General features: G+C 43.0%; 1 protein-coding gene across 2 annotated transcripts; it reads right to left on the bottom strand.

Annotated features, from left to right (window-relative positions):
• Nucleotides 1-4,774: 4,774 nt before the first annotated feature.
• On the bottom strand, nt 4,775-23,687 carry ANKRD1 (ankyrin repeat domain 1). 2 transcript variants are annotated; one of them, XM_080687460.1, is made up of 10 exons: nt 23,646-23,687; nt 14,224-14,372; nt 13,385-13,564; nt 12,336-12,473; nt 12,103-12,210; nt 10,823-10,921; nt 9,216-9,314; nt 8,809-8,907; nt 8,598-8,696; nt 4,775-6,166 (listed from the first exon to the last, which is right to left on the bottom strand). In XM_080687460.1, exons 2-10 carry the CDS (start codon nt 14,248-14,250, stop codon nt 6,056-6,058), a joined length of 960 nt encoding a protein of 319 aa, XP_080543586.1. In that variant the 5' UTR covers nt 14,251-14,372; nt 23,646-23,687; the 3' UTR covers nt 4,775-6,055. The 2 variants fall into 2 exon arrangements, with proteins under 2 accessions (XP_080543586.1, XP_080543585.1); XM_080687459.1 differs by lacking the exon at nt 23,646-23,687 and having other exon boundaries at nt 14,224-14,627.
• Between the last annotated feature and the right edge of the window lie 1,361 nt (nt 23,688-25,048).

Raw genomic sequence — 25,048 nt, 5'->3', positions numbered from 1 at the left:
ATGTGTTTTTGTTTGCTTGTGTATGTGCTTGATTTTTAGAATTGGTGTTTTGAAAGAATAAATATGAGAATAACTAGGAAATTTTGTAGAACATTGGGAGGGACTTTTACTGCTCAATATACAGAAGACAAGAGAACTCTAGTAATTAAAACAGTGTATGATTGGTGCAGAAATTCTTCTAGATTCATGAAAGAGTTGAGTCCAGAACCTCTCCAGTTATAAGAAGCAATGATGGTTTGTTTGGTAAGTGGTGCTGGAACAACTGGTTTCCCATGTGGGAGAGGTGGTACAGCATGCCAGTCTAGTGCAGACTGAAGACTACCTGTGTTAAAATGCCAACTCACTAGTACCTTCTGTGATTTTGGGCTAATTACATAACACTCCCACCTCATTCCTGCCTCACTCCATCTCTTCTTCCTACCTGTGGCATTATTGCAAAGGTTAAGTAGATTAATATGTGTAGGAAGCTCAGAGTAGGTACATGTACAATGTACCTACTATTTACCAGCTATCATTTTATCATTTAGGAAAAAAACAAGTCTAATTCCTATCTCATGCCTGTACACACACCTATAGTAAATGCAAATGGATTAAAGATAAATTTTTTTAAAATATATTTTACTGATTTTTTACAGAAAGGAAGGGAGCGGGATAGAGAGTTAGGAACATCGATGAGAAAGAAACATTGATCAGCTGCCTCCTGCACACTCCCTGCTGGGTATGTGCCCGCAACCAAGGTACATGCACTTGACTGGAATCGAACCTGGGACCTTTCAGTCTGCAGGCCGATGCTGAATAACTCCACTGAGCCAAACTGGTCAGGGCAAGATAAAAATTTTTTAAAAACATGTAAAATACTAGAGAAAAATGTAAGTAAATTTAAAAAATAGTAAGTTTAAAAAAATAAATAAAAATAAAAAATAAAACGTTTGAATTAGAAAAGACTTAAACATGGCCATAAAAGCCAGAAAACAAAAAGCTTGATGGACTTGTCTCTATGAAAATAATCTTTTAGGCCTTGGCCAGTATGTTCAGTGGTTAAGAGTGTCACCCCACACACCAAAGGGTTGTAGGTTCGATTCCCAGTTAAGGGCATGTACCTGGGTTGCAGGTTCAATACCCTGTCCCGGTCAGGATGCGTGCAAGAAGCAAACAATTGATGTTTCTCACATTGATGTTTCCCTCTCTCCACACCCCTCAATCCCTCCCTTCTACTCGCTAAAAAAAAGATCAATGGGAATAATATCCTCAGGTGCGGATTAACAAAAGGAAAATACATTTATACATATTCCAGAGATGTTTAGCATCCTTTTAAGTAACTTTTTAAAAAAACATCCAACATGCCCAATGCTATTAGTGTCCACCCTGACCCGTTTTTCCAGGCTGGTATACCCAGCCCTCAGCTACTTCAGATGTTGGGAACGAATGGTCATCTCCATCTTTCTCCAGAGGATTGTCCTGGACGATGGATGTCACCTTACCCAGAGATGCCTGGAATGTTTTGCTCTGACCCCTTGAGGTTGGCCCACCTGTGCATTTGTGCTCCTGGGCGCCCTGGGATTAGGCTGAAGAGAGACTTCTCTTGAAGCCACATCTTTGCCTCTTTCTTCTCCCACCTTATCCCACTGCCTTCATTTATTCTCAGTAAACCACAAGAATCCTCTTTTCAAGTGCTGTTTTAAGGGAACCTGACTTACTAGAAAATTGGGCAAAAAAGGTTGACCTAGAAAAAAGCTCAATAAACATGAAGAAGCTGAACTTTTTAGTAATCAGGGGAAAATTACCAAATAAAAAATTTTCTTTTGCTGATCAGGTTGAAAAATTTATAAAATGAGTATTTTCATGATTGTGGGGGAAGGCAATAACATGGAAGGGATATAACTTAATACCAATCTTACAGATATTCCTGTAAATATATTTCTTCAGAAATAACTGGTTAGATATAAAGGGTGCATGGATGAGGATATTCATTGCAACAATATCTTAAATAATGGGAAAATGAAAACAACCTTAATGCCCAATAATAATAGGATTAAATGATCCATTATACAGTGAAACATAAGAATGAAGATGTGTAGAATAGGTTCAATTGAAAACAAAGTTATAAAACTAAATGTACAGTGCCCATATGTAATGTGCACAGAAAAATCAGAGTGCCATGAAATTAGGATTATTGGTGTGGTATAGCTTTTTTCAGTATCTGTTTCTATAATTGGCTTAATACTTAATGAGTATGTAATTGCTTATTCAAGAGGAGAGAGGAAGTTTTTCATTTGGGGGATGAAAGCAGTGTGACAGATGTTATAACCTGGAGAAAAAGTACAAGAATACACTTGGAAGGAATAACAAAGTCCAAGGGAAGGGGTCCAGATGGCTTCCTGGACAAAAATGCCTCTAACCCAAGCATGTCAAACTCAAAGGTTAACACAGGCCAAATAAATAAGGTTTGAGTTTATGTGGGCTGCAAAAAAACAAAAGCTACAATTTTCATAGAAACGTAGGTTTATTTTGATAGAGACATGCTGAATACAAAGGGCTGAAATAAATGACTAATTGTTATAAAATAATAGAACATTTTAATAAAAATTAATATTTTTTCTTGAATATTAACTTAACCAGACACTGAATAACTGCACAAATTAATAAGCATAACACAAATAAACCTATTTTTCTTGTTCTCCGAAAGTGAAATATTTTCTATTGTGCACACCGAACAAGTCAGTCCAAGACTAATGATGTGGCAATCGGTTGCTAAAATATTCGCTGCTAGTATTAGTGGAGAGAAATGGTGCACCTGCATGTAAGGCGTGTAAGGGAAATGAATGCAACACGATTATAGTAATCATTAGCGAACGTTGTAGTTCTTTATTAATAATTATGTAAAACAAAATATTGTAAAAATTAAGTTACGAAATTTTTATTAAAACGTTTCTTACATACTGTTATATTGGCTGGGCCGCAAAAGTATTTGTTGTGGGCCGAGAGTTTGACATACTTGCTCTAACCCAAAGGAAGAATGAGGAGAAATGATACCTTGGGGTGGGGAGGGGTGGGGTGAGGTGGGAAGAAGACCCTTCCAGGGAACTGCCACCACATGTGAAAACAGAAAAGCAAGTGCCTGGATTTTTTAAGGAACTGAAAATTCAGTAGAGTTGAAATTTAGTGTTTAGGAAAATAATGAGAAATAGATGAGAATAGAGTTAACAGCTGTCCGATTTTAAGGATTTTAGAAAACATTATGGAAAAAAGAGGAGCAATTGAAGAATTTTTAAAAGGGGAATGACTTGACCAGATTTGCATTTTAGAAAAATCACTCTGGCTGCAATTGGGAGAACAGGCTGGAGGGAAGTAAACCAGAGGCAGGGGTCTCAGCAAGGGCCTGGTGATCTGAACTACAGGGGTGGCCCTGGGATGGGAGGAAGTGGGCAGATTACAGAGCAGTGTCCTTGATAAGAAGACTCCATGGTTGGTTGAAAGAGGGTGAGGGAAAGAGAATGTCAAGAACAAGTTCCAGGGGTCTCTTGGCCAAAGGAATATTCCCTTCACTGAGAAAACACAAGACAACAGGCAGACTGTGGACAAAGAGCTGGCTTGGGGGGAAGACAAGGAAGGAGCTTGTAAAAGTTGACTTCCTATTCAACAGAAACTTGAAAATTTTGCCTGAACTGTTTATCTTTTCTTTAGCAGAGTTGCCCTTTAACTGAGTTGCCCTTATGCTAGGGGATGTATTCCATGTGGTCTCTATATGTGGCAACACAAAAGTGTTTTAAACCCCTTGTCTCTTCTCTTCTTTACCCTCCCGCTCTTGTGGGGAGGGAGACTCGAGGAAATCATCAAGAGAGGACTTGGTCACATAATAACACACTGAAGTTAATGCCATGGGAGACGTCAGTATTAGCAAGAGAAATGTTGCCTGTGAAAGGGAAGGACCCTGAGCCTTAAGGATCTGAGAAGTTAGAGCCAGGACCCTAGAGGGAGGGGATTGGGAAGCAGGGAGATAGAAGGAAGCTGCCCCTGCCCCTGGGAGGTTGGCTTGGATTGTTAGGAAATTAGATAGAAAAGGTTCAAAAATATTTCACACCATCCTCATGTGTGTGTGCATGACCAGCTACCTACAGTAGCTGGTATGGACTATGCCTGAGTGTCCTCGCAAAGTGTTGAAGGCATAGCTAAGAGGTTATGTGTGTGATGTTGTCTGGAGTGAGTTCTGGGGAGGGTACCAGTGCTGGTGTTTCATGATGGTCTTCAGACATTTCCTAACGTGCCACACTATTCCCAGAACCTTGCCCTTTCCCCTCTTCTCCTCTGCCTGGGATGTTCTGTGCTTGGATTACTCCAGATTATCCCTTAGATTCCTCTGAAAGCCACCACCTCTAAGCAGTCTTTGTAGATATCCCCTCTCCCCATCAAATGATGTGCCTCCACATCTTAGACTCATAGCACTCTATTTTTTACTTCATTGTACTCACTACAGGCATTTACTATATATGTATTGATTTCTGTGATTATTTCTTAGTATTCATCGAATTTTCTCATCCCAGGTCTTAGCACCTGGTCCAACACCTGGCAACAAAACCTTTGGATGCAGGAAGTTATTCAACAGGTGTGTTTTTTTGTTGGAGGCCTTTGACACTGCCAGAGCTGTCCATAATAATGGTTAAACCTCAGTCCATTCCTGATGGAACTTAAGCATTGTTTAGCATGCAGTAAACATTCTGCCCACCAGGGGTCTCTTTCCCCCATCATTGGAGCCAAAAGAACTTTTTTTTTTTTTAATATATTTTTATTCATTTCAGAGAAGAAGAGAGAGGGAGAGAGAGATAGAAACATCCATGATGAGAGAGAATCATTGATCGGTGCTTCCTGCATGCCCCACACCAGGGATCAAGCCTGCAACCGGGCATAAGCCCTGATCAGGAATCCAGGTTTATCAATGTTCAACCACTGAGCCACCATGGCCACGCAAGAACTTACGCCTTTGTATCAGTGGTTTTCAAGCCTTGCAGCCCAAGGGGTGGTTGTGGCATACTACCACCCCTAGAACCTCAGGTCCAATCTGAGCCTGTCAGAATCAGAATCTGCATTCTAAGATCCTCATGTGATCCACATACATATTAACTACTGAGAAATACTGTTCTACAGGGCAGTCCTAATCTGAAAAACTTGGAGGAATAACAACACCCTATCTAAATGGCCTTTTTCACTTATAGAAGTACTTAGAAAGAGGTTTAGAATGTGTTTGCTTTTATTATGAATATAAAATATACATACGACATACGATACATTTACACATTTACAATTTGCCTTTACTTTCATCTTTTTGAGCAAATCCCATTCTGCATGGCCCCATTGCCCACTCCTTCCACTGCACTCCGCTCACACTCACAACATCCGCTTCACCTTAGCACAGTGCGTGACTTGGTAAGGAATACCAGGCCCAGCCGGAAAATGGCTGGCTTTCCTGTCCTTCTCTTCCATGCTACTGTTTCCATCACTATATGCTTTTCCATTGCCTCAGACTTCAGCAATAAAAATTCAGGAGAAAAGAGGGCGGCAATAATCACCTTTGTCTCTTAAAAACACCTCGAAATATCCTACGTGAGTGAGGTGACACATAGGCAGCCCCTGAGCACTGCTCATTGGCATGGGTTACAGACTATCTACGGGAAGGCTCTGGAGCATTGTGTACGAATCAAGCTCTGCCCACCAAACGGATGAGCATAAAGAATCTGAGTATCAGTGATAGTGGAGTTCATTTAAGAATAAATAAATACACAGGAATAGGTACAAATAAATAGAGTGGGTCGCTCTAAGGCAGTGGTCGGCAAACTCATTAGTCAACAGAGCAGCAAACCGCGGCTCGCGAGCGACCACTGCTCTAAGGGAAATTTCAACGCCTATGTCCCCGTGCTTTCTCAAAACTTCATAAGGTGCAGCCTGACCATAGGTTGATGAGGAGAAGCAGGGTTTTATAACTAAGTTGCTCTTCTCTGGGGCCGTGCCTTCCAGACGTCACCGGTGAGGAGCAGCTGAAGAAAGCCCGCAGTCCTGTCTCTCAGAATGCAGCTATGCGAGAGGTCTTGTAGGAGTTCTCTTTGAGGCTGTCAAATATCGCTTTGGTTCCATTCTGCCAGTGTAACACCAGGTCCATCGGGGTCTTCCCAGCCTAATCAAAATAGATGAGGCAATTTGACTTCCAGATGGAAGGCATCTATAAATTCACATCCTCTCTCAAGATATGTTTAATGAGGTAATGGATGGGTGTGTGTTACTGAAGTGTTTTATGCTTTCTTCTGTGAGTGATTTGCCATTTTTATTCAAACCAGTCTTTCACTGTTTCTCATGGGAATGCTTTTGGCATTTCAGATTAGCATTCCCCACCCCCCACCCCCCACAGGACTATTTCAGGTATTAATAAAAATCCGCAGTTCCTATCAATTTGTAAAATGATTCCTTGATTGATAAAAACTGGTGGTAACCCAGCTGCTTCAACGCCTTGGCTTAAATACTCAGGAAATGCTCAGAACTATTACTGCTCCAGGGGGTAGATTTTTCACAACTAGTTACAGTGAGCTTTCTCCCAGGAAAGTTTTCTTTTCTGGAGGTGACATCAATGACATGTGTGAATAAATAATTTTTGACGCCAAAATTCTTTTTCTTTTGAATGTCTCAAGATATCACAGAAAATTAGAATTATGTCACCGCTCAATTCTTGTCTTTAAATATGAGAAGTTCTAAAACTTTCCATCTCTATTCATTCAGAAGTCTCTCTTTAACACAGAGATTGCGAATTGGCAGCTTTGAGATGCAAATCAGTCTAGAGACCTGTTTTGTTTTGGCCCAAACAGCTTAGGTTTTTTTTGTGTGTGTGTGTTTTGTACATTGGAATTAATTGTCAACAGTTGGGAAATAAGAGATTTCCCAACTGAATTTGTGATCTCTGAAAAAAAAAAAAAAATCAGAAGAGCTGGCAGCAGGAGACTGGTTCTGCCGAGCAACAGCGGGCTGGATTTGGGAAGAGCCTCCACCTTGCAAAGTGATGTGCACAGATTTTTGCAGCCACCACTTATGTTATTTACTAGTATATGATCCGCCTGCCCCTGTGCATATTGAATTAGTGGCCCTGTAACCTTCACCCTGGAACTTCTCACGCATATCCCTTGAGAAACACTTATCAGCAGACATGAAGACAGTTTGGACTACAATACAATAACATATTGTGTGTTGTTTCCAATCCCTTTCAAGATGGTTTCCAATAGCTTATTGGTCTTTTGTGGAACATGGACCCATTGAGTCAATGACATAAATAGTTTCAGAACCCACATGCCTGGGTCTCACTGATATACAGAACTCGGAGCCCTTTTTATATATTTTTGGCTATTCCATACATTCCTGGCACTCCACTCTATTGAAATATATCTCCTGATTTTCTGCCTAGTTACACAGTCTCCCCAATCTGTATGCTATTTATCTCTGCGAGTAGTGTCTCACTGTCTGAAGAAAGAAAAAAACACACCATATTTTCTGCAGCTTTGGAGATTTGTCTGAATCAACTCTTTTTCTGATACTTTAAATTATTAGATAAAGCCAATCCCAGTATCAGGGGTGAGGGAATTCTACCTTTAACACTTTCCCACCCCAAGCAGCAGTCTCTATTTCTTGAACTTACTCTTTGTTCCTGTCATCAAGCCAATTGTTTTCATGATAAAATATTCCTCTCAGTCTCATAGTAATACAATAAGGAGAAGAAATAATTCACATTATATGATCACTGGGATTTTGTTTTCCTTCTTTTTTTTTTTTTTTTTTTTTTTTTAGCAATTCTCCAAAAGCTTTCAAGTTACTTTTTCAGTAATTTACACCCTTTCCTCTGGATGATATTTTTAAAGCTTATATTAGGTGATGTTTGCCTGGGAATTGGGACCATGAGAAGTTGGTTTCATTCCCTGCTTACAGATGAAGCTAAATTAATACATACTTGTAAAGGGGACTTATACAAGCATTTTCGAGGCCTAAATATAGGAAGTTATTTTTGAGGGATGTGCAGATAAACCAAAGCGGAAAATAGATGGAGATTATCTCAAAAATATAGGCAACAGTACAGCGGCCCCTGGAAGAAAGTGGTAGCATGCGATGCTGTTGTCAGGAGGGGAGGACTGCGAATTCCTGGGATTAGATATTGATTGATTTGAGTTCATTGGCTCTGGCTGCGTTGACCGCTGTGGAATTTGAGACCACTTCAGGAAGGTGGTGGCTATTCTGTCAACCCCAGGCGGTGCTCAGCCAGGATGGCCACAGCAGATTGCACTTGTGTCCGTGGAGGCGAGCAATTGGACCATCTTTTATTTTCAAGACCGAATTCTAAAAGAATTACTAGATACCATATTAGACACTGAAGTCATAGCATTCACTATGGCTCTCCCCAACTCTGACCAGCTGACCCGAGTCTGCCAAGGTTAGCAGTGATGGAATGGACCAACGGGGGCCCTGAAACCATTAGAGGTGACCCCTGAAATACTACCATTGTGGGACGATTTTCGAGACGGTTTTATACATTGGAAATCCTGCAGGCAGGGACCCTAGTTGGGAGCACTTACACAGTTCTTGACGTTGAGGTCCGCGCCGTACATAATCAGGAGTCGGATCATCTTGTAACGATTCAGTCTCACGGCGTCGTGCAGTGGGGTATCTCCTTCCTAGAGAAGCAGAGTGAACACGCTGAAGGGGGGGCCTGAGGACAGAGGTGGGTACCGTGGGTACCGGCTTGGGGAGTAATCCAAGTCACCAAGGAGTAAACTGACTACGCACTCGGTCTTTGGCGTTGAGGTCCGCCTCACAGGCGATGAGATGCTCCGCGCATTCGTAGTGGCCCGTCCGCACCGCCACGTGCAGCGCTGTGCTGAGCAACTGGGAGATTGGAGAACAAGGTTGATTTGCTGGGCGTGAGGACCGGGCTGTCCCAGACCCCGAGGCATGTGGGGGTGGCGGGGGAGTGGCCACTATGGTACCCCACACACTGCATGGGCTCTCAGCAGATGGCAAAAGGTGGGAGGAAGGGGGAAATGAGGAATGGAAAGGGGAGGGGGAGAGGGAGAGGGGGAGAGGGAGAAGGAGAGAAGGGGAACAGGGAGAGAGGAGGAGGAGGGGGAGAGGGAGAAGGCGGGCGGGGGGTGGGGGTGGTGAGGGGTGGGCGCAGGGCTGCAGAGGAGAAATACCTTATCCCGGGCACTGATTTTTGCTCCTTTATTCAGCAACAATTTTAAGACATCCACATTTCCTCCACGGCTTGCCCAGTGGATGGCTGTAGATTCCAGCTAATCCGGAAGGTAAAAGAACATGACTTAAGGCAAAGAAGAGTCTGGTCAGAGGAATCAGTGCCGACTTGGTGTCTAAGGCCCAGGAACACCTGCTTTGCTAGGGCATCTGGTAGCAGTGGTTGTCCCCGTCTAGATCCCCAGTTCCAACTATTGGAGTTGAAGGCTCTTTGCCAAATGCTTTAGCTAAACTCCATGTGTGCGAACGGGAGTATATGCATGCATATGTGTGCATCTGTCGTGTGCATCGTTAGGAGGCTCTTAATCTAATAAACATGTATTAAGAAGAATAAGAACTACAATTTGTTGAGAATTTCCTCATGCCAGCATAGTGCCAGCCACCCTCTACTGGGTCGTCCTCCCGGCCACATTATGAATGAGGTAGGTGGTACTGCGATGAGAAAATCAGGGCTCCACAGTAGTCATGTTTGTTCCCCAAGGACACACAGCTAGTGAAGGGCAGGATAGATATGCAAACGCACTTTTAATCACTTTTGCCAAATAGGAATACTCAAAAGTCCTATAAACAGTGTACTTCAAAATTCTGGCAGAATAAAAGTGGTCCCTTCCAAAAAAGATTTTAACTTGGATCTGACACCTCTTCCTGTGCCCCTGTTGTTTCTTATCTCCTGCCCGTTCTCTCTCTCCTTTGTGCTAGCATAGTCTCTGCACCTCCCCGTCATCCCTTGTGGTCACTGCGTACTGCACCTACTCAGAGAGGGCCACCTCCGCTGCTCTGTGTGGTTTGTCTATGGCCTGTCAAATCCCACACTCATGAATTTTAGTGTCTTCCCATGCTAACTTTATTTTTTGTTTCTTTAATTGTTTTTCTGTGTCTTTTGGGTTCAATTTTAGCCAAATCCTTTGTACTCTTCATGTACCTTTTCCACTTTGCTCTAAAGCCAAATTGAACTGCATTTAAATAAATAAAGCATTTTCCAGCTCAATTTCAGTTCATAAAATACGCTGTATACTGGTCTTTGTAGAAATCACAGTGTTGAATTATTGAGGTATGAAAAGCAGCTGCTTTTCATAGATGCAATTCATTTAGTATGCAGTCTAGCCCCAAATCACATCTATGGCAGTCAGCATCTATCATATAAGGCATGCAGCGAGAGAATTCTGATTCATTGCTGGCAGCCCAGGGGCAGCGCGCAGACTGCCGTGTATAATGGAAGGGCGGGGATGTTGAAAGGCGAATGTCGACTGTATTACTTCTCAGTAATGCTACTGACTTGATAATGACCCAGCTCTCTGATGAGGATATTGAATTCTGCTCAACAACTTTCACTTCCTTCTCTTCCCTGGAACACTTCTCTCCTTTTCAGTATGTATAGAAAATATTTTCCACATGACCTAGTCCCATCTCTTGTGTGGAGAAATAGCTTTTGCCTAGTTCTCTCAGATCAATTTCCAATCCAATCAGCCCAGGGTTTCATTTTAGCTTTTCTCAAGCTTCATATAGTCTATACATTTTGGCTTATCTCCAAGCGAAGAAATATATTCACCATATCACGGAATTCGATCTGTGCTCCAGCTTCCAGTAACTTCTCCACGATTGCCAGGTGTCCTTCCAAGCATGCTCTATGCAGAGCTGTCCGTTTATACTGTCAGGATAGAGATTTAAAAAGAGAGAAATGCATATAAAAATGTGCATAAATCCTTTCTAGTGGGTATGAACCTCGGGACTCTGATGACCTAATTGATAGAAATTTGAGTGCTTCTTTATGAATTAGAAATGTTAAATTCACTAAAATTGCAGAACTAGAACAATTATCCTGCAACTGAGGTTTGTGCTTCCTGCAAAGTACATTTCTAAGTGCCTAGAATTCTACATACTGGGATGTGAACTTGAAGGTTCAAGATGACCTAAATGCTGATTTTTCCCTCTGTTGTATTTTGCGCCTTCATTGTTTGTGTGATATTTATCATGCAGATGAGACAGTTTTCTTTCATCTGGGACTGTTGGTAAGTTAAATATAAAAAAGTATTCAATTCATTTTAAGAAAATGAGAGCACTCATTTTTAGTTCAACTTCAGAAATGATTCCCCATTTACATTTCTGAATACAAAAAGGATTAGTGATTTCTGGTAAATTGGCTTCATACAAATAGGTGAATTAGACTTATTAAAGCTGCAACAACTTTAGGCATTATTTCACTCCAGTGCCCTCTTTACAGATAAGGAAACTGAGATTGAGGAAATGCAAATTAGCTGCTAAAAATCAAGTAGCAAAGTAGAGGTAGAACTGGTACGTGAACACTAGTCTCTGAACTCCCCACCTAGAGCTGATGTGTTTGGGTCCAATCAGAGATGATGCTAATTATATACAGGGTGTCCCCAAAAATGCATAGACACTTTGAATAGTTATTAACTCCAGTGGGTTAAATCTGAAAAGAAAGAAACATCAATTGAGCTATCAGAAAAGAAGTGTATATACATTTTTGGAGGGACACTCTATTTCTGCAAAGGTAGTTTGTTGGCCTGGCCTTATTAAAAGCCTATCCCAAGGATCTAAGAAGTTAAAGACGAGTGAAAAATCAGCCAGAAATATATGAGTGCAAAAATTTATTCAATCGATAGCACTAATCCAGGTTTGTGTGTGTGTTGGGGGGGAGTGGTTTTGGACCATTGTACTCTTCTGTTATGCTGCTGACATATGGGGCTACAGCTGGGGAAGCTGTTTCAGGTGGATTGATTTTTGGCACCATATTAGCAAGGCTGCAGTAAAGCAGAAGAAACACAAAATTAATGAGCTGGGTTTTGCAGTGCTTTGTGCAAGCCTTACCTCATCACAAGCATCTGGATTGTTCTTGTCTGACAAGAATTTTTCTACTACTGGCAGTTTATTCTCCAGGGCAGCCTTCAGAAACCGAGGCACATCCACAGGTTCTGTCTAAAGCCAAAATTGGGTGAGAGTTACCCAGGAGCGGCCCAACATTCAATCAAACCCTCCACAGGTTTATTCCCTTGTAGCACACACGCCAGACATGTAAGACTACAAAGCCTAAAAGCCCTTACGATGATTTCAGGTTCAGGTTCCTTCACAACTGGAACTTTAGTTTTCCTGTATTTTTTCTTTTTCTTCAGTTGAATGATAACTTCAAGGTCTTCTAAATTTTCAAGCTTTGATCTTTGTTCTAGTTTTTTCTTCTTGAGCTAAAAAAGAAATCTGTGTTTCAAAATATGTTGAGTTCTACTGACAAGTATTCTGGTTGTGTCTAAACAAAACCTGCAAGTTCTGAGATAAGTATGTGTACAGCTTGAGCAAAAGAATAAAAAAAATAAATCTTTGATTTCAGTTTAGTCATTTCTTATTCGAGGATTTGGGGGTCTGATTTTTTAATTAATTGCCTTCAGATTTACTTATCTTGCATGTAGCATCAGCTTTTGACTAATTGGAGATAGGATCTAGTCTCTAAGTGATGATTTTGTAATTACTGCCATAAACCCCAGATTTCTGTTGAATTATTTCATCATACTCAAGGATTTTTTTTTTTACCCAAAATAATCTAATAATGAATGCTAAGCTTTGAAATATCAATGCCAATCTCTTTCAGATGGCCCAGTAAGCAGGGACCATGAAACAGACTGTCCAAGGACTACAGCTAACTAATGCATGTTTTATCTGTGGTTAGTAAGTAATGAAAATTCACCCAGGAACACAGATCTTAGCAACACAGAGAGCAGACACAATCAAACAATGATCCTTAAACCACAAACCACGTTATTGAGAGAAAGGAGTCTCTCTTTCCTGGGATTAACTAGATGCATGTGACATCAGAAATTCACTGGACACGTTTCTCTTTCCAAGTCTTTCAATCAGAACATGGTCCAAGAACCTTCCATCATTGATTCAGAATCTGGAGGACGTAGTCTCGCCAAAGAGTTCTTTCCCCACAACGTATCCCATAGAAGTTGTCTCTTTATGGGGGTTCATATTTGGTATGAAACATCTTTGGGATGGTGGCATTTATTTTGTTTCTCTCTTTGCTTCTTCCTGCTTGGCACCTCCTTTTCCCTATGCTATCCCTAACCTCCCATTAGCGGATCCCATGGAAAGTTCTTACCTCTGCCTCTCGCTGTTTCTCAATTTTCCACTGCTGCTCTGCAAGGCTCACTGAGTGGGCCGGAAGTGTTTTCAGGTCCTCATGCTTCTCCAAAGTAACAGCAGCTTCATACTCTCCATCTGTGAAATCCTCAGGGAGGAACTCCCCAGTGTCCCCACTGCCATTCTTCTTCCCTGTGACCTACGAGGGAAGAAGATGGCAGGTCAGAGTAGCAGGGCTTGTCCTGGTGTCGTCCTCTGTGGAGGATGCTGCAGGAGGCCCCTGGTCCTCCCTGGCAACAGCCACCCCCTTGCAACTGTCAGATCTCAGGTGTGACCCATTGCTGCGATGTTCCAGGACTACCTTCAGGTACTTGTCCTGCTGTCATAGTTAAATCAAGGTTTAGGTTAGATTGATATGCTGAAATACACTTAATCCACTGGGTCACATTTCTCCTAGGAAAATCAAAACCACCCCCTCTGAATACTTAAAATCCTTTCATCTTATTGCTTTGGATAACTCTTGGCCTTGAGTTGAAAAGTTTTCTGACACATGTTCTTGCCATAGAGCTTCTTCCCTAAGGCATTTTGATAATGACATGTGAGTGTACACTTTAGTAATAAAACCAAAAAGGAAAAGGTAATAAATAGGAAACATGTAGAAAATTCATTGATCCCAGCTCCATTTTTCCAGTTTCACTCATTTTATCACATAAACCAACCATTTTCCATATACGACATTTTCACTGTGCATTATATACCTGTGCATTATGCCTGAAAGAAAAAAGGACATTTTCATTTTCAAATTAAAACCAAGACCAAACCAGTTTTCATTGCATAAAAATAACGTGTCTTACATACCAGCTCTTCCACTTTCAGCATCATCATGTTGGCCTGAAGTTTGTCTGTATGTTTTTCTCCTGCGGAATGAATCCCTTCAGTCGGCCCTGCTGGGCTCCTCCACACGAGGCAGCTTATATAGCCAGGGCTGGGTGAGATAATCTTCCAACCTGGGAACCCAAGTAACACCCCCGCCCCCACCAGTGGCCAGCTCAGAGGCAGGTGAATTTTCGTTCCAGACTCAATGTCTGGGAAGCAGAAGAGGGAGGAGATGACAGGCAACCCCACTGAATATGTGAATCAAGAGGAAATGTGAGAGGGCCATTCCTTTGGCAGTGACCACACCGCTCAGCAATGCCAGTCATCCTATTTATCGGGAAGCCAGGGGACAGCTGCCTGTTGATATTGCACCACAACACTGCTCTTTTGCCTTCTTTGTCAGCTTTCATATGACTAACTCTATCAGGAAAATGTAAATACCCAGCACATCACACTCCTGGTAATATCTTTCTGATAACCGGACTTATCAGCACTTCACTTGGGGGAAGTGTTACTTCAGGACATCCTATTCCCATGGGTAAACAGCCTGAGAGGAAAGGATCCGAGTCCGCATGGCCCTTGTCTATATCTGTTGGAATTCTCTGGAGTGATGTCTGGGGCTAAAAAGGCCCCATGACATGCCTTCTTGCCATCATTATAAGAAATTGAAAGCATTCAGTAATGCACTTTTGTTTTATGGCGTCATTGGCCATAATTAGCATATGACACACTTACTGTCTTCTAAAACAGCATACTTACTGGAGCAGTTTTTATTCAAAAAGGATCCAAATGGTCCAGAGATAGATTATATGAGACCAGTTATTTGCCACGGTATGACCTTGATTAGGTCATAGAGCCAAAGTTCTCAGATGCTGTGGGTAAAAGACACCTATGGGAGCTTGTCAAAAATGCAGACCCCTGGGCCCCTCTTCAGAGCATCTGAGTCCATCTATGGTGAGCCCTAGGAATCTGTATTTTCAAAGCACTCAGATCATTGGAATGCATCAAAGTTTGAGATGCATTGCCAGAGAAGCAAAGAGCTGTGCTTTGGGCAGGGATGTTTCAGGTTTCTCGTCTCTGAGGTGCTACGTTATGTAAAAATATTTAGGTCTCATCCTGGCTTGCATGATTCAGTGATTGGAGAGTCAGTCATTGCAGCAAAGGATCTCGGATTTGATTCCCAGTCAAGGGCAAGTATCTGGGTTGCAGACTCCATCCCTAGCCCCAGTTGGGGCATGTGCGAGAGGCAATCAGTCGTTTTTTGAGAGATGTATCTCTCCCACATTGATGTTTCTCTTTCACCTCTCTCCCCGCCACCCCTGCCTCCCTTCCACTCTCTCTCTCTGAAAATCTATAGAAAAAAATATCCTCAGGAGAGGATATTATATATATATATATATATTTGTTTAGGTCTCTTAATAGTTAAAGGAGAAATGGGTTACTATCTTCAAAGCCATTTGAAACCTTTTTTTTTTTAAAGCAAAAGAAACAAAGGAAGAGGGAAAGAGTATTAATGAGGGGGAGTGCTAATTAGGATGTGATAGTGACCTTTCTGTGTCTACACGCCTTCCAACTTACCTACTCAACACACCTGGCTGCCGTTCTTTCCTGCCCCTTCTACTAATTAGCCCATGGATGGTTTCTCTGGAACTTTCTGAATGAGACATTGACTCCCAAAACTAAACACTGGCCGAGAGGGCCCCTCCCCGTAATCCTTGTGTCTGTTTTGATCTCCTGATATTCTCTCCTAAAGGAATTTTATCTTAAGGAAATTTCCTGGTGTTTTCTTTGAGGTGGCGATAGCTGTTACCATGTTCATTGGTTTCTTCACGTAGGAAGAGGCCATTTAAATTTTTCCTACCATTTCTTATGCCTTTTTGTCCTAGGTCAGACTCAACCTGAGGGGAGTGTTAGGAGTTATCTTGGGGGAAGAGTCATGGATTATTTAAGAGTTATTATTATTACTATTATTATTATTATTATTATTGATTTTATAGAGAGGCAAAGAGAAAGAAAGAGATTTGTTGTTCCACTTACTTCTGCATTCACTGGTTGATTCTTATATGTTCTGGGACTGGGGATCAAACCCACAACCTTGGTGTATTAGGACAACACTCTAACCAACTGAGCTACTTGGCCAGGGCCTGTTTCTGAGTCTTGAAGATGGAATCCCAGAGCTATTGGTGCCCACAAAGTTCAAGTATGAACAGTGCTTTCGTTTTACAGAAAGGAAGCCAAGCAACAGACACATTAAGTAACTTGGTGTAGATACAAAGCTCATTGGTGGATGCAGGTTTAAGAGTTTTCATTCCATCCAACAGAAGCAGAGAATCACTGAACTCAGAGCAGATTTTCTAGGGCAGTTCATACCTAGACCCACTCAGGGCCCAACCAAAACTGATGAAAAGGCTCTTCAGTGTTCTGATCACCTGACAGGATGCAAGTAAAAGTGGGTAGGATGGCTTACCAGGCCCATTCCCTCCACTAGTCACTTAATCATCCCCTCAATCCTGCCTGGTTCTGTACAGACCGCTCCAGGAAGTCTTGAAGAAAACTTTCAGAGGATGGCACTTGAAGGGTTGATGGAACTGGCTGAACTTAAAAAAGGGAGCAAGCTGGGCAGATTCTCAGATACCTTCAGGGCCGGCAAAATCACCACCAGGCCTCTCCTTTCCCCATGTTGGTACCGTTTGTCATAAAATCCGAGAGGATTTAGGTACATTTAGACATTTAGCTCCCAAACAACACATAAGACAAAACTGTATTTTCAAATCATTATTCATCGGAATTGCAAACAAAGCTTCTCAACTAGAAGACAGTTCACTGTCCCTTGTTTTTAAGGAGCTTCCATCTATAAAAGTTCCCCTAGCGGGGTAAAGCCCAAAATGTGTAGACTTGGCTTTATCCTAGCCTCAGAGTAGGCATAACCTTTTCTTATCAAGATGAATTGAGACAACAAAGCTCCAGATTGGTTCTGCAATCATTGAGCATCCGGTGCTAACAATCTATGACCAGAATGAGCAGGGGAATGGTCCCTGAGCTTCGCCAGTTCCCTCTTGAGCCTTTCCCCACTGCCTGCAGGATTTGTGCATTTCAGCGGGACCAGAATATAACCTGTTTACAGCTTATAAAGGAGAAATTGAGAGGCAGAGAAGCAGGGCCTAAAGCACTTCTTGCTGCCACCCAGGGTTTGAAAGACATGCCCATATGCCTCCCGTGCTCCTGTGCAATGGCTCGGCTCCAAGGACGATTTCATCTTTCCAAATTTTAAGATACCTCTACTCAGACATTTTCTTTTTCTTACTATATTTCCTTAACTATGTAAGTATAGATAGATATAGATATAGATATAGATATTTGTTTTTGTTAAAAATTAAAACATGGCTCAGTTGGAGCGTCATCCTGTACACCAAAAGGTTGCAGGTTCGATTCCCTGTCAGGACACATACCTAGGTTTCGGGTTCAATATCTAGTCAGGGTGTGTATGGGAGGCAGCCAATCGATATTTCTCTCTCACATCGGATGTCTCTTTCTCTCTCTCTCCCTTTCTCCAAGGTCAATGAACATATCCTTGGGTGAGGATTACAAACAAAACTTTTAAGTATCAGAAGGTTGCTTAATTACAACCTTACTGAGTGTCTATTTGGTACTTAACCACCACCCCCCCCCCGCAATAATATGTTTTAGAGATTGTCTTTCTATCTCATTATTTTAAACAACTTCATGGATTTATTTCCATGTATGGATATACCATTGCCTATTTAGCCACTCTTGTATTTAGGGCATATAGGCTGTTTTTTCCAAAAGGTCACTTTCATGTGCTACAATCAAAGGCACTTGATAGCACATAAAATGTTATTGTTATTAATACTCCTTGTCCTTAGAACACCTACCTAGACACTGAAAGGAAGGCCTCCAAGGCCTGAAGCCAGATTCTTACTTAGAAGACACCTTGTTCCACTGTTGTACTTAAAATTGCTCATTTTGCCATCCCTCTTGATAGCCTTCCCAGGCCCAGCTGCTACTCACCTTCCTTGGCTCAAAGAAGTAGCTGACTTTGCCTGACTAGGAATGCAAGTATCCCACAGCCAAGCCCTGGTTCAGTTACACACTCGAAAGTGCCAAAGGGAGGTCACAAAGTGAAGCAAACAAGGTTCAAGGTTGTTTCCCCTCCCCTGCCAACCGGAATGGAATCACCTGTACTAGTTGAAAGGCCAAAAGTACTGAGCCATTCTGAGCAGGATTGTGGTGTCTGCTTTCATTTCTTAAATTACAGAGTCAAGACTGAAGTCCTCTTCTCGGGGCTCTGAGAAGAAGATGCACGCACACAGCTGTGAGCAACACAGGACAAGTTCTTTCCGCGGTTATCAGCGGCCTCCAACATGAGAGATAGGCAAAGGCTGTGTAAGGCTTGCCCGCCAGACCTCTCAGCAGGTGCCTTGTTCCAGGAACTAATGTGTTCCAACTCCGACTCTGCCACACATGCAAACCCCTGTCAGCCAACACGACCCCATGGCTGTTCCGTAAACTCCGCTGAGACAGCCTCTGTTCATGTAGGCCCTCGGGCAGTGTTCGGGATAAAAGGTTCACTTCAAGATAAAGGAAACCACGTTCTAGCAGCAGATTTCAGCCCTTTCCTAGTCTATTATGTGTCAGGCGTTTTCTAACACCAAAAGACAAACTCCCCTGCTAGAGAAGGCGGCAGCTGTATACGTATGAAGTTGTAAAGAATCAAAGGCATGAGATTTGAATCCTGGCTCTGCCCTGTGTTTAGTTGAGCAAGCCTCTTTACCTCTTCGAGTCTCAGATCCTCATGTTACCAAGGACAGCTCTGAACAAAATGATTTCTGGGGCCCTACAGTTTTATTGAGGCCTCAAAACCACTGAATCAAAAGGTAGTAATGGCTGCAGCAGAGTGGATTCTCCAAAGCCTCTAAAATAGGAAGTGGTCCAGAAAGCCTTCACCAGCCCAGTGTATTTCAACCATTTTTAAGACATGCCCCCATTCGATAACTGTGAAAAATCTCAGTTCTGGCCAGTGTGGCTCGGTGGGTTGGGTGCTATCCTGTGCACTGCAAGGTTGCCGGTTCAGTTACCAGCCAGGGTACATGCTGAGGATGCAGGCTCCATCCTGGGAGGGAGCATGCAGGAGGCAGCCAGTCAATGTTTCGCTCTCACATGGGTGTTTCCCTCTCTCTTTCTCTCTCTCTCTTTCTTAAAATAAAAAAAATAAATCCCACACCTTCTGTTAACATGCATAGAAATGTCAAGATCAACTTGAGGTCCAAACCAAATCAAAGCAATGGCAATTTTGAAGATGTTTTTTTAAACTTCCCTGGACCTTAAAGATTTTGATAAGGCTTCTCTCCTCCTTCCCCTCTGAGAATCTCTGCCCAAATTCTTGCCTTTGCTGGAGTCTGTGTCAAAAAGGTAGTAATAAAAGACCAGGAAGGGCTGTCAGTGACTTTATATTAACATTCTTATTTCTCCAAACAATGGGTTCTTTTTGAGGCCCTTACACTAATTCTTATAGTCTTAGTAAGGCAAAGCCTTTACCATTCAACTTTCTGAGACCGTGATAAGGATGAGTGGACTGTCTGTTACAACTTGGAGAAGAATGGGTGTGTTGGAGAATGAGCTAATGTGAATGCATAATGATTCCCTCTCCTGCCCCCAAACTTTCTGAAAAGCTGAACTTACTTCATGAGATGAAATTTCACTGAATGGACAGTAGGATGATAGAGAGTTTGCACTGAGGCATTTTTTAAAAAGGAAGTCTGATTGTCATAGTAACGCTCTGAAAAGGCTTTGATGCAACCTTGGAATTACTTCACATCCAATTACACAGGACATCCACTTGGGGTGAGAGATAAGTGCTTCTGTGACTGCAAACACAGAAAGAAAATCCATTTACCCTTTTTAGCCAATTTATTAAAGCAGGGGAGAATTATTTTTAAAATGCAATTTCTGACTTCAAATAAGGAGGAGTTAGAAAAATATTTCTTGGTGTAGTTTAGAGTTTCCGAATAAAAGAGAAAACACTACAAGAAATCGCAAGTATGGGTTCTTTGGGAAGCAGAGAGATTTAGGGCTAGTGAAAGCACTGAGTGGTCATTGAGTCCAGTCCTTGGTCATCAGGAAGGGCCAGGCTCAGGCAGGCAGGACCTCTTACCTTAAGGACTAAAACCTCCCTGTATAAACATCCTGATGCTGGAAGCCTCACGGCCACAGTTTCTTACGTTTTTCTGAAAGCTTGGCACCTTAGTCTGTTTGTCTCATTCTAGCTTCAGGACAGACCATCACCGTCAGAGACATTTGCTGAGCACTTTTGCACAATGAGTCTTGCTAGGTCAACAGAGAAAAGCTAGAAGATGAAGTTCCTGCCATTGAAATCTTACAGGAACTACCCCGTGCCATCAGCTCAAAACCATTCTTATAACTAGGTATTGTTAAGCTCTTTAGAACATCACATTTTGGAACATAGAAAGAGCTTCAATATGTCTTGCCCATCCCCTAAATAAACTCATTGGAATAAGGTAAGTGGTTTGCCCCAAATTACATGCGGAGTCAGGATACAAATCTAGGTCTCCCTACATCCAGGCCAGATGAAAAGTATCTCAGCATTTTTCTTCGCAAAGATATGCTAGCTGATATCAACTGCTCACCTCCCTTCTAAGTAAATACCCATACAGTATATGTATTTTTTTCATGTTTTCTGTCTCCCTCCTTCCTATACAGAGATTTATAGCTCTGTCACTTCAAAAAAAATATGTATAGGCTCCCATTTCTTGGAGAAATAGCTGATTCCAGGTCTGGAGCAGGGAAGGTACAAGATGAACTTAGAACTGTCCCTGCTGGAAAGCAGGCAGATACTCATGGACTAGTGGGGACTTGCCAAAAGGAGCAGCTGTAAGGGGCTCGTGCTATCTAAATCTGGGATATGTTGAGTGTTGAAAAGAATAATGATGGTAATTTATGAATGCAACAAGTAACCTATTGAGTCCATAGTGATACTCAATACATACAAGATGTAAATGTATAAAAAAGTAAATAGACAGAGAAAGGGGAAAGGAAAAGCTTTTCTTTACAGAAGAATGCCAGGTTATCAATGGAGAGAAAAGGACAACATTAGAAAGTTCACTATTTTACCACCCCCAATGAAACAGCTAACTCGGGCCAAGATCATCAAGGAACACTAAAACCATTTTGTGAAATGTCATTGGGTGTCAGGATATTCTCATGGTATTAAAGGATCACACAGATTACTTATTAAATACGAAGAGGCAAAGGCACCTTTACAATGGAGAGACCCAGCCAGCAGCCCCTTCACAACTGAGCAAACTTATGATCAAGAGAAGTGCTAGGGCCCAGGTATCAGTATTTTTTAAACCTTTCTAGTTATTTTAATTTCCAGCCAGAATTGAGAATACCATCCTAGTGCTTAGATTTACACGAATATATTTGTAAGCTTACATACATATTTTCTTAAAGTTTTAGTAAACAAGCCACCCTTAAGCATGGTCTCAGAATTGAGATGGTTAAAGGCTCTGCCTTACTAAGACTATGGGAAAAAAATACATACATCATAAATATAACTTATTCATTCAACAAATGTTTATGTAGCCTGATCCTGTGGGGCAACTTGACATTACGCGTCTCCTGAAGTGTTGCAGTGAGAAGCCCACACCATTACTTATGTAACATGCTAACCAGAAATGCTGAGCCTGAATTCAGTCATGGACAGCATTCAGACAAATCCAGAATGTTGGATATTCAACAAGGCAACTAGTTGGACTCATCAAAGAGGTCAATGACTTGAACAAAAAAGAAGTAGGTGATTGTTCTAGAAACTAATGAGATATAACAATCAAACAAAATGCATGAACATTGCTTAGATCTTGTAAATTTTTTTAAATGCCATAAAATACATTTTTGGGGACAATTAAAGAAATTTGAATATAGACTTATTTTAGACACTTATTAATAGACAGTTTTCTTATGTATAATAATGGGTTGAGGGTAATATGGGAGAGCATCCTTATTCTAAGGAGATATAGTCTAAAGTATTCAGGGGTGAGGTGTCATGATAACTGATTTCAAATGGTTCAGCAAGAAAAGTAAGTGTGTGTGTGTGTGTGTGTGTGTGTGTGTGTGTGTGTGTGTGTAGAAGGTGGCTCAGCTTGGCGTGGAAGAGGATGGAAGCCAGGGAGCCAGGTGTCTGCGGGCACATGGCCCTGCCAGGCAGTGTTCAGAGCTCCTTTAGAGCCCCAGGAATGCCAGGGATGAGGCTCCTGTGGGCAGTGCTCTCAGCTGCATCCGCTTCCCGTGCTGCCAGCTGGGCAGAAGGTTGGGGAAAGAACAACGGCTTGCCCGTGACCTGCTTTCTCGCCACCCACCACGATCTAACTGGAAATGGCAAGATGTTTCTTTGAGGTTACAAAAATGCAGGCGTCCATGAGCACACACCAGATCAGGTGCCCACCTGATGGATCCCGGAGCAGACGAAAGTTTGTTAAGCCTTCGCAGTCAGGAGACCCCACGCCATGGTGACCCTGGAAGCCTCACAGCAAGGCAACAGCAGACCTTTCTTCATTGTACCTCCTTTAATGCCACCAAAGCAATACATTATTACTAAAAGTTTTCTAAGATGCTGCCAGTTGATGACTTATTACTCCATTTCCAAATTCTGGGGTTAAAGAAGCATATATTAAGAAAGGGCTTGCATATGAATAATAATAATAATAATAATAATAATAATAATAATAATAAGCCCCAGGAGCTTAAAGGAGGAGGAGAGCACCAGGGCATTGGTGGGGGATTCTGGGGTGAGTGACAGACCCTGGGGGCTCGGCTGAAGGCCAACCAGATAAAGGTGTTCTTTCCCCCTCTTTCTCTTTCTGCTCTTTCTTTTTCTTTTAAATATATTTTTATTGATTTCAGAGAGGAAGGGAGAGGGATAGAGAGACAGAAACATCAATTTTGAGAAAAAAATCATTGATTGGCTGCCTCCTGCACACCCCCTACTAGGGATCAAGCCCACAACCTGGGCATGTGCCCTGATCTGGAATCAAACCGTGACCTCCTGGTTCATAGGTCAGCACTCAACCACTGAGCCACATCAGCCGGATTCATTTGCCATCTCTTTAATTTCTTTCCTCCCTTAATCCTTTCTCTCTCCCTCTCTCCTCTCCACCACCCTCCCCTCCCTACACACACCAACCAGTAAATGAAACTACAATGAAGCTCAGATTGGCCTCAGCCTCCACCCCCGGCCACCTGGTGTGTGGAGCCATGCCATCTTCATAGTGGCTGAGAAGGAGGTTTAGACCCTTTTCACTAGAAAAGCCCCCAAGGCATGTCATCTCTTTCCTGTGTAGACCTGCAAGGGAGGTAAGTGATCTTACCTCTCCCGCTTGGAAGGAGCCTGGCAGTGCTTTCTGAACTGAGTTCACAAGAAAGGGAAGAGCCTGTGTGGAAAGACACACTCTTCGGCTGCCAACACAAGCAGATCTTGTAGGGTGGAGGGAAACTGTAACCCCTCCAGGATCTTTGCTCTCCTTGGGAGCCCAGGCTCTCAGGTTTCACAAAGGAATTTACAGAGCAGACTGACGCCTCTGGGGTTGAAATCAGCTCAGGACTAAGTGGAGAGCTTGAAGAGGGACAGGCATCCTTCTCGGCTTTGAGCGGGCTGGGGATTGTTTACCAGGGGATGAAAATGTCCTCTCACTGAAAAGGAATGTTTGGCAAGGAAATGACCTCTGGAGGCACAACCCAGTTGCTCCCTCGGGGACTCAGACAGGGTTGGTAACAGATCAGAACCACCAACCTGGACAGAGCGTACTGGGCAGGGCCTGGGAGGGGGCTAGGATCTCAGGAGCTTTGTCTGTTTAAAGCAACCCCTGCCTTCAGAGGACAGCTGTCCTCTTTTCCAGGTAAATTAGGCACAGCAAAGGAAGGAAAAGAAAAACTGAGCTTAGAAGTCATCCTATATAATAAAGAGGTGATATGCAAATTGACTGTCACACCTTCGCACAAGAGGGCCATCCCCATGTGGTCACAAGATGGCCGGCAGGGGAGGGCAGTTGTGGGCGATCAGGCCAGCAGGGGAGGGCAGTTGGGAGTGACCAGACCAGCAGGGGAGGGCAGTTGGGGGCAACCAGGCCTGCAGGGGAGGGCAGTTAGGGGAATCCAGGCCAGCAGGGGAGGGCAGTTGGGGGCGGGGGGGACCTGGCCTGCAGGGGAGGGCAGTTAGGGGCGACCAGGCCAGCAGGGGAGGGCAGTTGGGGGCAACCAGGCCAGCAGGGGAGGGCAGTTGGGGGCAACTGGGCCGGCAGGGGAGGGCAGTTAAGGGTGACCGGGCCAGTAGGGGAGGGCCATTGGGGGCGATCAGGCTGTCAGGGGAGGGTAGTTGGGGGCTATTGGGCCAGCAAGGGAGCAGTTAAGCGTCAATTAGGCCAGCAGGGGAGCAGTTAGGGGGTGATCAGGCTGGCAGGCAGAAGCAGTTAGGGCAGGGGTGGGCAAACTTTTTGACTTGAGGGCCACAATGGGTTCTTAAACTGGACTGGAGGGCCAGAACAAAAGCATGGATGGAGTGTTTGTATGAACTAATATAAATTCAAAGTAAAGGAGCAGAGGGGAGAGCAAGAAAACCCTCTGCTCTTTCGACTCCGCGGGCCGGATAGAACAGCCGAACGGCCGTATCTGGCCTGTGGGCTGTAGTTTGCCCACGGCTGAGTTAGGGGCAATCAGGCAGGCAGGCGAGAGGTTGGGAGCCAGCAGCCCCGGCTTGTGAGAGGGATGTCCGACT

Source organism: Plecotus auritus, assembly GCF_963455305.1.
Source record: "Plecotus auritus genome assembly, chromosome: 9".
In the NCBI taxonomy this organism is placed as follows: domain Eukaryota; kingdom Metazoa; phylum Chordata; class Mammalia; order Chiroptera; family Vespertilionidae; genus Plecotus; species Plecotus auritus.
This window is presented reverse-complemented; position numbering and strand designations above follow the sequence as displayed.